The sequence below is a fragment of the Hesperophylax consimilis genome, chromosome 4, assembly GCF_061612785.1.
Source record: "Hesperophylax consimilis isolate HC1 chromosome 4, BYU_Hcon_1.0, whole genome shotgun sequence".
NCBI lineage: Eukaryota > Metazoa > Arthropoda > Insecta > Trichoptera > Limnephilidae > Hesperophylax > Hesperophylax consimilis.
The window spans coordinates 27,251,295-27,264,048 of NC_142839.1; the positions used below are offsets into that span (position 1 = coordinate 27,251,295).

At 37.1% G+C, this 12,754-nt stretch overlaps 1 protein-coding gene across 6 annotated transcripts in view; it reads right to left on the reverse strand.

Annotated features, from left to right (window-relative positions):
• tweek (transmembrane protein KIAA1109 homolog tweek) overlaps window positions 1-12,754 on the reverse strand; it is a 71,215-nt gene that overhangs the window by 26,193 nt on the left and 32,268 nt on the right. For all 6 annotated transcript variants that reach the window (XM_089651604.1, XM_089651605.1, XM_089651603.1 and 3 more), the window contains exons 21-28: window positions 11,282-11,465; window positions 3,720-3,905; window positions 2,893-3,039; window positions 2,562-2,804; window positions 2,127-2,249; window positions 1,771-2,014; window positions 1,364-1,689; window positions 948-1,221 (exon numbers count right to left, since the gene is read on the reverse strand). In XM_089651604.1, the coding sequence (XP_089507730.1) occupies window positions 948-1,221; window positions 1,364-1,689; window positions 1,771-2,014; window positions 2,127-2,249; window positions 2,562-2,804; window positions 2,893-3,039; window positions 3,720-3,905; window positions 11,282-11,465 (1,727 nt within the window). The remainder of the gene's footprint in view (window positions 1-947; window positions 1,222-1,363; window positions 1,690-1,770; window positions 2,015-2,126; window positions 2,250-2,561; window positions 2,805-2,892; window positions 3,040-3,719; window positions 3,906-11,281; window positions 11,466-12,754) is intronic.

A 12,754-nucleotide genomic window follows, 5' to 3' on the forward strand; every position in this document is an offset into this window, starting at 1 on the left:
ACGGCTGAATACTGTGCTCCAGTATGGGCTAGAAGCGCCCACACTTCCATGGTAGACCTTCAGCTTAATGCCACAATGCAAACCATCAGCGGGACTTTAAAATCTACTCCTCTCCCTTGGCTCCCCGTACTTGCAAACATAACCCCGCCAAACATCAGGTGAGTAATTGCAACACTGAGGGAATACAAGGCGCTGCAAAAAAGCACAATACCTTTGCACGAGGATGTCATCTCCCACCCGGCATGCCGCTTGAAGTCCCGAAAGCCCTACTGGAAGGAGAGAGGCTCCTCCGATTACGTCTCACCCCAGAAGAAAGGTGGAAACTTGAGTGGCAAACGGCCAACGTGGAAAATGCCAATCTCATACAGAACCCCACCGAGAGACAGCCTGGGTTCTCATTGCCTCGCAAAACCTGGTCCCCCATCAATAGGTTAAGGTGCTCCCATAGCCGCTGTGCCCACATGATGCACAGATGGGGCCTTAAAGTGTTGGCGATGTGTGAATGTGGTGCGGTGCAGACCACCGAACATGTGGTCAACGAATGCCCGCTCCATTCATTCCCCGGCGGGATTGTTGAGGTCCACATGGCGAAGCCTGAGGCCCTAGACTGGCTTGCAGACCTAGATGTCCCACTCTGACCCCCCCACCATACGAACGAAGAAGAAAAATGGAAACCAATGTTGCAACTAATTTTGGTTCTGGCCTATTTAGCAAGCGCTCTGTCTCTCTTACACTAACTTGTCTGACATCTTATAACGCCATCCCATTCAATTGAAATGAAAATTTCATATGATGAAACACAGTTCTACATATGAAATTTAATCAAAGAAATGTCAGACTTTTGGATCACGAAACACGCCCACATGGCATTTCTTGTGATCTTCTTTATTCTATCGTATTGACCTCAAAGGAACATCTTATATATTACTATATGCGTAACAACATACCACCATTCTGTTTAGCGGCAATAGTTCTGCTACAGACTTCATAGGTTCCTTCAGACACGCTGCAAAGATTCATTATGGAAGCATCCTCCATATCCGGCTTCCAGTCATCTAAGGAAGTTTCAAAGTCCTCGGCAAAGCGCAGACAGAGACCAACAAATCTTCCCTTGCTGACCAGGGACCCAGAGCTGCAGGCGGATATGCTGGTATTCTCCAGAGTTACTACTACAGCACCGCGTGATTCCAAATCATACATGCTTCTTTGGCCCCAGTTAGGCTGCAACATTGATCAAAAAATATAAGATCATAACACACATTTACTAGAAGCATTAACTTACGGATTCAAAATAATCATATATGAACAATAATGGTACATTAATGACTAGGATCTACTGAAGACATTGTAGCATCTAACTTACCAAAGGCAATTGGTTTAGAGGCAAACAAATCCCCATATCATCAACAGTCAGCTGCAAGAAGAGTGTACTCAGATGTGGCAAAGTACCCAACTGGGAACTGAATTGAACTTTTTCAAACACTTGCATCGTTGCTCTAAGCACTTCTTTGTTTAAGTTTGCCCTTTTTTCATTCCAATATTCATAAGCATTTTTATAATTCAACCATACGAGTATGGCCCTATCTATTGCCATTGGCTGCACGTAAATGAGTGGCCTTTTTAATGTGATCAACACTACTTCCTTGTCGTCACCAGAGACCATTTCATCTTGGAAAGCATTACGCAGAGCTAAAACAAACAATTCTTGTGTTAGAAATTTGAAAGATATGTCAGCATTGTGATAATTATACAAGTTCGAAAGCACCTTACCTATTCTAGTATCAAAAAATGCGTATTGTTGAAATTCTGGCTCAGCCTCTTCAAACATAGCGTTCTTAATGAGTTGGCCAAGGCTAAGGTTGATGTCCACCTGAGCTTTAGCAAACCACTTCATGTTGTATGGGGTGGAAGTCTGCGATACATTTTCAAATCGGTTGGACAGTTGGAATTCCACTGTTCCTGTTTCCAGACGAACAGCAGAGTTGCTAGGTGTTGTCGCCGTCAGTTGAATTCTCTAAAAACAATAGGATTAATTCATTCATTGTGGTAGCTGAGGAATTAATCGTTCTTTGCCTGAACGAACAAGAACCTAAAATTAAAATGACAACGAATTAGAATTAGCATACCTTCAATCGGATAATAAGAGAAAATAGAAGTCGGTTTGACAAAGTGGACATATCATCTTCTTCGGACCAGAGTGGTACTGGTTTTTCTCCACCGTAAACTTTCTGGACCACCTCATTAACTTCCTGCAAATTAAAATAAAAACATTTTAAAACAAACATGCAGTAAAAAATATTGATTCAATATCATTACGTCCACAGCAAAAAAAAAAGTAGCTGTGTAAAATTTAAAATACTTTTATTAGTAAGCCCCTTAATGTATTAAAATATTTGCCATTCTTCAGAACAAAGTATTAAACAAAACATAAAGGTAATGTAGTTTTTAAACTTTGTGAAGAGTTTTTCGTAACCCAGATAATAACAAATATTAGAATAAGTGGTTTTGCCGTGGAAGCGGTGATATTTAAAATATTTTAAGCACACAATTTTTTTTCTTACCTTCATGAAAACTTTCTGCACAAACACTAGATGGTTCAGCAGATCAGTTGAGAGAGAGTGCTCAAAAGTTCCTATGTCCGCAGTGGCAGACAGGTAGGACCCACTTCTCAGTATGACCCCCTCCATGGGGCTGTCGGTGCCATGGTGGGGGGCCCCTCTGCCTCCCTCAGACACGTACTGGGCCGACACGTGCACGGCCGGAAGGGATATGCTCGCCGCACTTGGTAGATTGGCTTCCGTTGCCTGAAAAAATCGTTAATTGTTACATGGAGTGCTCCATGATGACATGCATACGAGCTCTGCCTGGGAATACTATATGGATATTATGTACCTGCAACTTGGTGACGAAGCTCAGAGAATGTTGTGGAAGATCTATAGTGAAGTTGGCTTTTGATCCTGTGACTCCGGTACTGTGAACATTGTCCATTTTGTACTGCGCTTGGAGAGAGGGAAGTAAGGCTGCAGTCACTCTGAGGCTCTGAAACCATCAATAATAAAAATGAAATACAGTAGTCACATTATAAAATTACATTATGTGTAGTAACATGCTACTTGCCACATACGGGCCACACGCAGTGAGCAAACTCTGGAAACTTCTGGATTTGCGACGAGAATGCGCCGCCGACTTTCCTACAGCTTCAGCCTTTATAAATGCCGCGTCTGCCGCCGGGCAGTCTAATCTAGTACTCACAATAATCTAGTACTCGCGCCGCACACCGGTTGTTTGAGGCCAAATCATGTCTACGGCCTCATCTATGACTACATCATTCAGACTCCGCCCGTACGGCGTCGAGAATCAACTACATTGCTGCGACCACACTCCGGAATCGCTGATGCATACACCAATACTGTCTACATAATGAAGACACAATGATACCTACATAACATCTTTCATTGTCTCTATCTACCGTTACTCACAAATGTATTTGATTTTTTAATTTTTTACTTCTCCGCTTCTACTATTTTGTTTTGTTGAATCTTTTAAACTCAATTTTATGCGTGAGGATTCATTTTTGCCATTATGTTTACATTCTTCTTTATTGTATTAATTTTGAAGTGTTTTCTCTAGTACAAAATGCTTGAATTTTTTTTAAAAGAAAAGCCCACTAGGGCGTTTAATAAATAAATAAATAAATAAATTTGAAAGTAATTTCAAACCTGTAGTGCAATAGAGAATTGCATAACCAGAGGCTGTAGCAGAGTGTGTTGCACCGGCTTGGCAGGCTGGGCCGGAGGAGGGGGGACCGGGCGGGGGGGTGGGGGAGGGGGGTGCTCTGGAGAGTCCATGGCCTCCTCATGGGGCTGGCGGGATGAACGGGACGATGTCCTGGTCACACCCAGTTCCTGGAATGGTAAAAAATTGTCACAGTAGAATAATAAAAATATTGGAATATTCTGTCAGAAGATTGGAGTATTTCCGCTTCGCAATAAAAACCAAATAAATTGAATATTTCTGAACATATCCAAAATCTAAAAACGGTTTTTGAAAGTTGATGAAAAATATGCTTTTCCAATTAAATTATTAGAAATAAAACTACTGATGAAAAAACAAATAAAAATTTTACCAGACAAATTATTGCAAACGTTACTCTCACCTCACTTTTTTATTATGTTTTGTTTCAAATAGTAATAATTGATAAAAAATTGGTTTCATTCAATGTTTAGATGATATTTCTCACCATGATAGTAAGGGAGTTACAACGATTTCTATGAGACCATATGAGCTGTTACCAAAAGAAAACAAATTAGCCTAAGGGGTGAATAGACAAAAGTTTATGCGATAACTCTACATGAGAGTTTGGTTACTACCCTCTGTTGTATCCCTCTAACTTTCTCGCTGGAATGCTAGGACTTGATCATCTAGGTCCAGACATTAGGAGAAACATTGCAATGGTTTTAGCAGCATATAAGCTGGTCAACAGACACATTTGCAATCCTGATGTTCTAGAATGTACGACGTTTTATGTCCTCGATAATTTTACCAGAGCTAGGCAGCAAGGGCTTTTTATTTTTCCAAGAGGGAGGACTAACATACCAATGATCATGCCTCTGGGGAGAATTACTAAGCTACTAAACCACCTTTTTTTCTGAGTTAGACATTTTCCAGTCAAACTTCAGTGAATTGAAGATTAGAATAAGTACTTTTCTTCAACACAAGGCCGAATCTCAACTGATATAATTAATGTATGTAATTATATAATGTACTTGTGCGGATGTTATTAATTGTGAATGTTGTGAAATGTTACTGGAATCAGTTTTTCACAATAAACAATAAATAATAAATAATGGAGTCAGACTCCAAGTGAACTGAGTCTTGAAGCACTAAGGGCCGGTTTTATAAACGAAGTACCAAATTTCGGTTACGTAACGAACCGTTTTTCTTTAACGGGCCGCTATCCGTTCGTTATCTTATTTTGCGTTCTATAAACATATTTGCATTACTAGCGGTCATCGGTTACATTTAGTCCGAAAGTTTTTTTACTGGCAATGTTTTTGGTAAATAATTGTCTGTGATACTATTTTCATCTATGGCATATCTTTGGATTTAGTCAGCTGTCAAATGGCTGTCAAGATCGTTGCCAATCGTTGTTAAGCTATAAGTTTAAATAACTTTATAAATCTTCAATATACATCAAAAATAAGTAAGTTTATATTTATGATACAGTGGATACGAATGCATATAGTGTTGATCAACATTATTTTGTAGTTTTATGTGCGCGTAAACTAACCTACGTATATTAAAAAGGTTGACATATTTTTACACTATCGTGATGTGGTTTTAATGAAATTATTGTAATTTTTCAGAAATAAACATGAACAAAAGAACGAAGAGCCGATACTTCACCACAGAAGATCTCTACAGACTTCTGAATTTAATAGAAAAAACGCCGGCATTAACCTGCAAAAAAACAGACGAAATTTTAACGCAGACAACGGGGGCATTCACAGGGATGTATCTCAATTGAAATTGAAGTGGGATAATCTAAAGAAGGCAGCAAAGAAGCGGGCAACCACAATAAACTCCAATAACAGGTGTGTATCATTTTTTGTATGATTTTCTTTGGATAATGTAAAATGATACCTTCTCTTCTTTCACGAATGCTAAATAAACAACAACTTAAATAGCTATATAATAAAAAAAACAGCTTAAATAGCTTTTCCCACCATTTGCATGGTCATTTTTACAGAGAGTTTATTAGATCGTTCAAAAGAGCATGTTATGTTGTTTATATGTTTCAATTTATTTTATTTAAGTTTATTTAGGACACATACAGTTTTTTTTAAATAATTGAACATGAAATAGAGAACATGATTTAAACCAGTTATGTTCCATATAATATTTATAGCAGCTAGAAGTTAATTCAAACATTCATACAGAGTGTGAGTGAAAAATTATTAAAAAGAGAATACTAAACAATACAGTAAAAACGTAGAATCATATTGAGTCGAAGTACGTACGCATCACTAGGCCTAACAATATCTGGACAGCTTAGCAACCATACATTTTATATGAATACATAGGTAGAATCATATTGAGTCGACGTACGTACGCATCACTAGGCCTAACAATATCTGGACAGCTTAGCAACCATACATTTAATATGAAAATATTTGTTTTAGAATCACACTGACCACACGCATCGCAACGTATGGTCAGTGTGATTCTAAAACCTATATTTTCATATTAAATGTATGGTTGCTAAGCTGTCCAGATATTGTTAGGCCTAGTGATGCGTACGTACGTCGACTCAATATGATTCTACCTTAATAGTTTTAACTTAGGTACAAAGTAAGGTTAATTTGATTTTAAACGATTTAAGGGTAGGTATAGTAGAAGTGTCAATATCGCTTGAGGCATTGTAAGATTTGCAGATACACCCGAGCAAGGAGTTTCATGTTTTTTTTTTTTTTTTTTTTTTTTTATTAACAAAATTTTTGATACATATACAATTCAGGTACATACATAGTAATATAGAATGAAAGAGTAACAAAAAAATCCCACAAAGGCGAAGCCTGAGCGTGGGTATTATAGTGTAAGGATAAAACAGTGGTGTTTAAAATATAGTTTTTTTTAAACTTGTTAAATGTATCTATAGAGATCAATGTGATTGGTTTTTTTTTTTTAGAGAAGTTTCTATTTTTTCTTTTTTTTTTTTTAAATTTACAAACATATACACACACACACACACACACACACACACACACACACACATACACACACAGATACACGCACACACAGACACACCCTCACACAGACACACGCACACACAGACACACGCACACACACTCACGCACACACACACACACCCACACACACACATAAAACATAGATGCATGTATATATTTCTTTGATTTAAAGAAATTAATCTTTAATTTACAGAGAGACATGTGGTAGTTTAGTTATTTAGAAACAGATGGCTTAAATTATAGAAAAAAGTTACTCGCTTCGAAATTATTTCTTATCCAACTTTTAACATTTTTCTTATATAAGTTCAGGTTTTGAGACATGTTGATGGAATTGGGTAAAGAATTGAACAATTTTGGGGCAATATAGTTGATGTGCCTTTGGCCCAGCCTAGTTTTGCAGTGAGGGACTGTGAACACGCATGTGGTATGTCTCTGGCTCGAGCGATTTGTGTTTTTGGTGAAATTGATAGGACGCGTAAATATAAATTTGAGACATTGAATACAATAGATCCGTCTTAGTTCCATGATTTCTGTTTCTTGAAATAACTGGTTGGTGGGATATGTCTTGGTCCTTTGGTACATTATTTTAATGATGGATTTCTGAGCGATTTCTAAGGGTTTTACGTGATTATTGTAAGTTCCTCCCCAGGCAATTATTCCATAGGAAATAGATGAAAGCACTAACGCGTCATAAACAAGTTTCATGGTTCTTATATTGACAATGTTGCTCATTCGTTTGAAAATGTAACTTAGGTATCTCAGTTTATTGACCGTCTTTTCTATATGGTAAGTCCATTTGAGTTGGCAGTCTATAGTAACTCCTAAATACTTGATATATTGTCCGAATTTCACGTCTTCGCAGTTTAAGCATGTCGCAAAGTTACAATTAGGGTTGTGGAACTTCAGATTAAGATTATTTTTAGGGGATGACTTTTGGGAATTGTAAAAGGGAATAAAGATAGTTTTATTCAAATTTAGACTGAGGAGATTTCTATCAAGCCAATCTTTGACTGTTGCAATACATTTGTTGGCTTTCCTGGTTGTTTCTTCCCACGTTTTACCTTGTACTGTTATTGCAGTATCATCGGCAAAAGAGAGAATTTTACCTGGTATTGCAATATTGCATAGGTCATTGATGTAGATTAGAAAGAGTAGTGGCCCTAAGACAGTTCCTTGAGGAATACCATGTTTTGTCAAGTCATAGGTACTTAAGCTTGTTCCTATTTTTGTGCGTTGTTGGCGATTCAATATATAGCTTTTTAATAACATGAAACTTTTGTTTTTAATACCGACTTTAGAGATTTTTTTTAATAAAATTTTGTGGTTGACTGTGTCAAACGCTTTCTTTAAATCCAAGAAAATGGTTAGCGTTTTAGTGTTAGAGTCAAGGTTAGAGTATATGCTTTTGGTTAAGCTAAAGATAGCGTCATCGGTGCACAGTTTGGTTCTAAAGCCGTATTGATTAGCTGAGAGGATATCATTAGATTCTAGAAAGTTCATAATTTGTCGTTTTAAACACTTTTCGAAGATTTTGGATAATTGAGAAGTTAAAGTTATAGGTCTGTAGTTGTCTGTTTTGAATTGAGATCCGGATTTATGTATTGGAATGATGTGAGAGAGTTTGAAGTCATTGGGGTAAATGCTATGCCTGATGCAGTTGTTGAAAATATGATGTTTATTGTTATTTACATGTTTTAATTTATTTTCTAGAGCTACTGGCGGAGGGGAAAGGTCGGCAATCATCCCAGATCCAATACTGGATAAAATAATTTCCATCATTAAATTGATCAATCGTGTTGGCCCTCGGAGTGTCTTCGATGATGACGCCGGCCAAGTGGTATTAGAATTTTCAGAAGACCGTGGACTTGTATTAGATGCAGAGGTTGAATCCGACGCACAACAGGAAACAACACAAGTACAAAGTATGCAGGTAGATGAAGGTCCTCAGACATCAGTTGATGAAACAAAAACACCAAGAGTAGCGGTGGCAGCAGTTGTTGGAGGTAATAAGTGGGATTGTTGGAATCCTACAATTCTGAAGACTCCGGTTAACGTCAAATTAAAGCAGAGCAAGAAGAAAGACCTAGTTACTAGATCAAGTGATGACCTCCAAAATAAGGAAAAATAACACCATTGCTCTGTACTACGAACAAAAATTGAAGAAATTAAAGAAGATACCAACCATCCCACTTGAGCAAGTGCTGTCACCCCCTGTTGCTTGTGATGTTATTTCTGCTCTCGAGGATCTTTGAGGCCCTTCAACTATTTGATTTGTAGTCTTTTATCGTTTCCTGTCCAATGCTACGTCTATTCCCTGCATCCAACACGAGTCGATGATCTTCTCCAAATTCTATCTTCTACAATTGTATCTTACTTTAGCGTTTTATCGGCACGCACATTGTACAACACTTTCTTTTTAAATATATGTTGATTAAGATTTATTTTCTTCGCTTGTATACTTTGTATTTGAAAATAAAAAGTAAGTTTATTGAAGATGAATTATTTTATTATATACAATTAGATTACTCGGAGGAGAGAGATTTAAAGTGAGTATCGAATGTAACATTCAAATTTGAACTATTTTTAAGGCTAAATTAATAGGGGTATATAAGTTAGAGAATTTTTCTTTTAATAAAACTATAGTCTGTCTGAAATAATATATTTCTTTATAAAAATATGAGCCATGCTGTAATTATATTATAGCATTAGAAGTAATGTGAAATATTGGATGAAGAACAGCATTTTACAATATATTATGTATTTAGAAGTAATGTGAAACATTGGATGAAAAATAGCATTTTATTTATTGTTGTTATACCAACGAAACTCCTAGTAGCTAGTAGTACACAATACACACAGATGCACTATTAAAGCAGACTCCCAAAATAAGTATTAATGAAGTTATATAGTTCATTATCAATAGTCATATCCTCATCAACAATATTGGCAGGATCTTGTTGGTCCGGTGGTTGGGGTGCTTCCATGGGATAGTCGTCTTCATTTTCCTTTCTTGCAATATTGTGCAGTACTGCAGTAGCCACGACGACACCCTTATTGGTAAGAATAACACAGGGAACCTACGTTTCCACACACGAAAGCAACGCTCGATACAATCTCGGGTTCTTATTTGGGACTCATTATACAATCGTTCCACTTATGTTAAAGGATTGCTCAGTGGTTTCCTTAAATACTTGGTTCGTGGATAACCGCTGTCACCTACCAAGGTCTTGTCGCCAAATTCACCTTGTTCAAATCTGGCTTTAAGAGAGGAGTTATTAAATATACTTGAATCATGAGCAGAACCTGGCCATCTTGCTACTACATGGGATTCCTAAGCACAAGTTTTGCATCACACACAGCTTGCACATTCAAAGAAAAATAACCTTTGCGGTTACGATAAGTTTCCGCTTGGTCTCCTCCGAGTGACTGGATCCTGACATGGGTGCAGTCAATGGCACCGATGACTTTTGGGAATCTTGCTATCCTGTAGAAGTCTTGAACTCCGTCACTATTCATGTTTATGTATACGTTTCTCATGGAGCTATTAATTGCGTCACTCTCCATACAACAATGCACGCCGTCGACTTGGAGACTCCTGTAAAATCGCTGGCTGCTTGAAGCATTCATCCCAGAGCGTAGAATCGTAGTGTTAATAATAACTGCTGGGCTGGCGTAACTGGCTGATTTCGATATGTCGCCGGCATTAATTGAGCTCCAATTATATTTAAAATTTGAGCAACGGTCCTCTTTGACAAACGAAATCTCATTTTGAAATCTATATCTGCGAAATAATTAAAATAGTCCAGTCTATGCATAAAAACACGCGGTTGTCTGCGTCTTGCAACTTCGTCTTCACTGCTGCTCGATGAACTATCTTCGAGAATTATCAATCGCCCATCTTCACTTTCACTGCTCGATGAGGAATCCATTGCACAAACACAAATTATATAGTAATATTATTTCAAAAATAGTGCACGGTTCCAAATAAGTGAGCGCCGGGAACAACTACTGATAACAGAACTGTCAAAAAACGTCAGCATATGAACAGCAAACGGATCGTTATCCATTTAACTGCCCGAAATCAGTCGGTAAAGCGTTAACCGCTACTTAACCGACCGGTAGCCTGGCGAATGTTTATAAAACGGCGAAATCAAGCAGTAGACCAAATATTTGTTAAAAATGGTATCAAGCGTGACTAACGGATGGTTATAAATGGTTATAAAACCGGCCCTAAATGGCATTAAGTCAGATGAGTGATATTGATTAATACCAAAGATATTAGAAGAACGAGATATGCTATGTTGGCCGCCGGACCGTAGCCGGAGTACTACCTAATTAGGGTACTTTGAACGGTATCGGGACGTGTACGCACAGAAATCTGTTCTATGTATTAGTGCGGATACCTTAGCGCAAGCGAATGTGTGCAGTAGTATTAGTGAACAAAACCGGCGACACTGGGCAAAACAATTCCACTCAGTACGAACTGCTCATAGCACATCTCGTTCTTCTAATATCTTTGATTAATACAGTACCTGAAGTGTTGATGAGAGTTGCCTACTGGATCGTGTCATCATGCCGTGCAGAGCAACGGGATGCTGCGGTAAATCCATTCTTATTGCTCCGATACTCAATAGTCCTGAGTTACTGCGTTCTTTGCGACTGCCGTCAGATGAATATAAGGCCTGGGATTTTCCCACAGTTATTCGCACAACAGTCCTGAAAGAAAATATGTAATTCTTCAGAGCATGTTATAAGATGACACATGTCCAGTCTTAAAGATAAATGTGCCGAGAAATATTCCCATATAATTACACTAAATAATGATGTCTCATGCATTTAGCTGAAGGACACCAATGCATATTCCGAAAACTGGCATTTATTTTTTATTTGAAAGATCGTTTCTACAGCATGCTCTCTGCTACCTACAGATATCGGTTGTGTAGTAGAGTAGGATATTTGAGGAGTAGGCTGCAATAGAGGCAATAATTCCTCGAACCTTTAAAAGTTGGAAGCAAAAACTCCTATGACACCTGCATTATGATTGATTTTAACGTATAATGGTGATGATGTACCCCCAATCTTTTATTAATTTTTTTTATTTGGTACAATATTTTTTACATTTCAAAGTTTTCCAGTAATGTTGGCCTCACTGGGTGGCTTGCCCGTGCTGAGGCCTTCATTTTATAATATGAAAATATAATCTACATAATACATTTAAAGAGAAAATAATACATTTAAGATATAATCTTGTGTGTTTGTGAGTGATGTGTGTTTATATTGGTTTTGTGTGTTACTTGTAGGTTTTATTTTTATTTTATGCTATGACATTTTGGTCATATTGTCTTTTTTGTTCTTTAATCCATTTTGTAATTTTGTGTGTGAATTTATTTTTATTTTCCTCAATTTTAATTTCAAGTTTTACACTATTGAAAGCTTTTATAGCATGGTATTGGTAGTGTCTTTGTCCAAAGCTTGAATTTACTGTCGGAGTTTTTATGTTTTCTTTGTACGCTTGTCTAACTGGCCTGTTAGTGTTATTTTGTGTATGTTGAAATTAATTTTTTTTGTCAAAAATGTAGTTTAATAGTGTTTTAACGTATAATTGGAGTATATCTAGTACGTCACAGCTGTTGAATATTTGGTCTGTATCAGTCAGTCTATGTTTTTTTAGTATTACCTTTAAGATCGTTTTCTGTGCAGTTTCTATGTAATTGATAGCCGAGTTTGTTGCTCCTCCCCAAGCAATAATTCCATATTCTATTATTGATTGGCAAAGTGCAAAATATATTGTTTTCATATTTTTATTTTAAATATGTTTCTTATGTTTACGAAAATGTGTATTGTTTTGAGAAGTTTATTTGTGATTTGTTTAATGTGAGGTATCCATCTAAGGTAATCTTAATTTTTATTAAGTGTATAACCGTATTAACAATTCCATAAATGAAAATTTTTATCTCTCACTAAATCTGAATCTGGAATTTTTCCTGATCAATGGAAAAATAAAA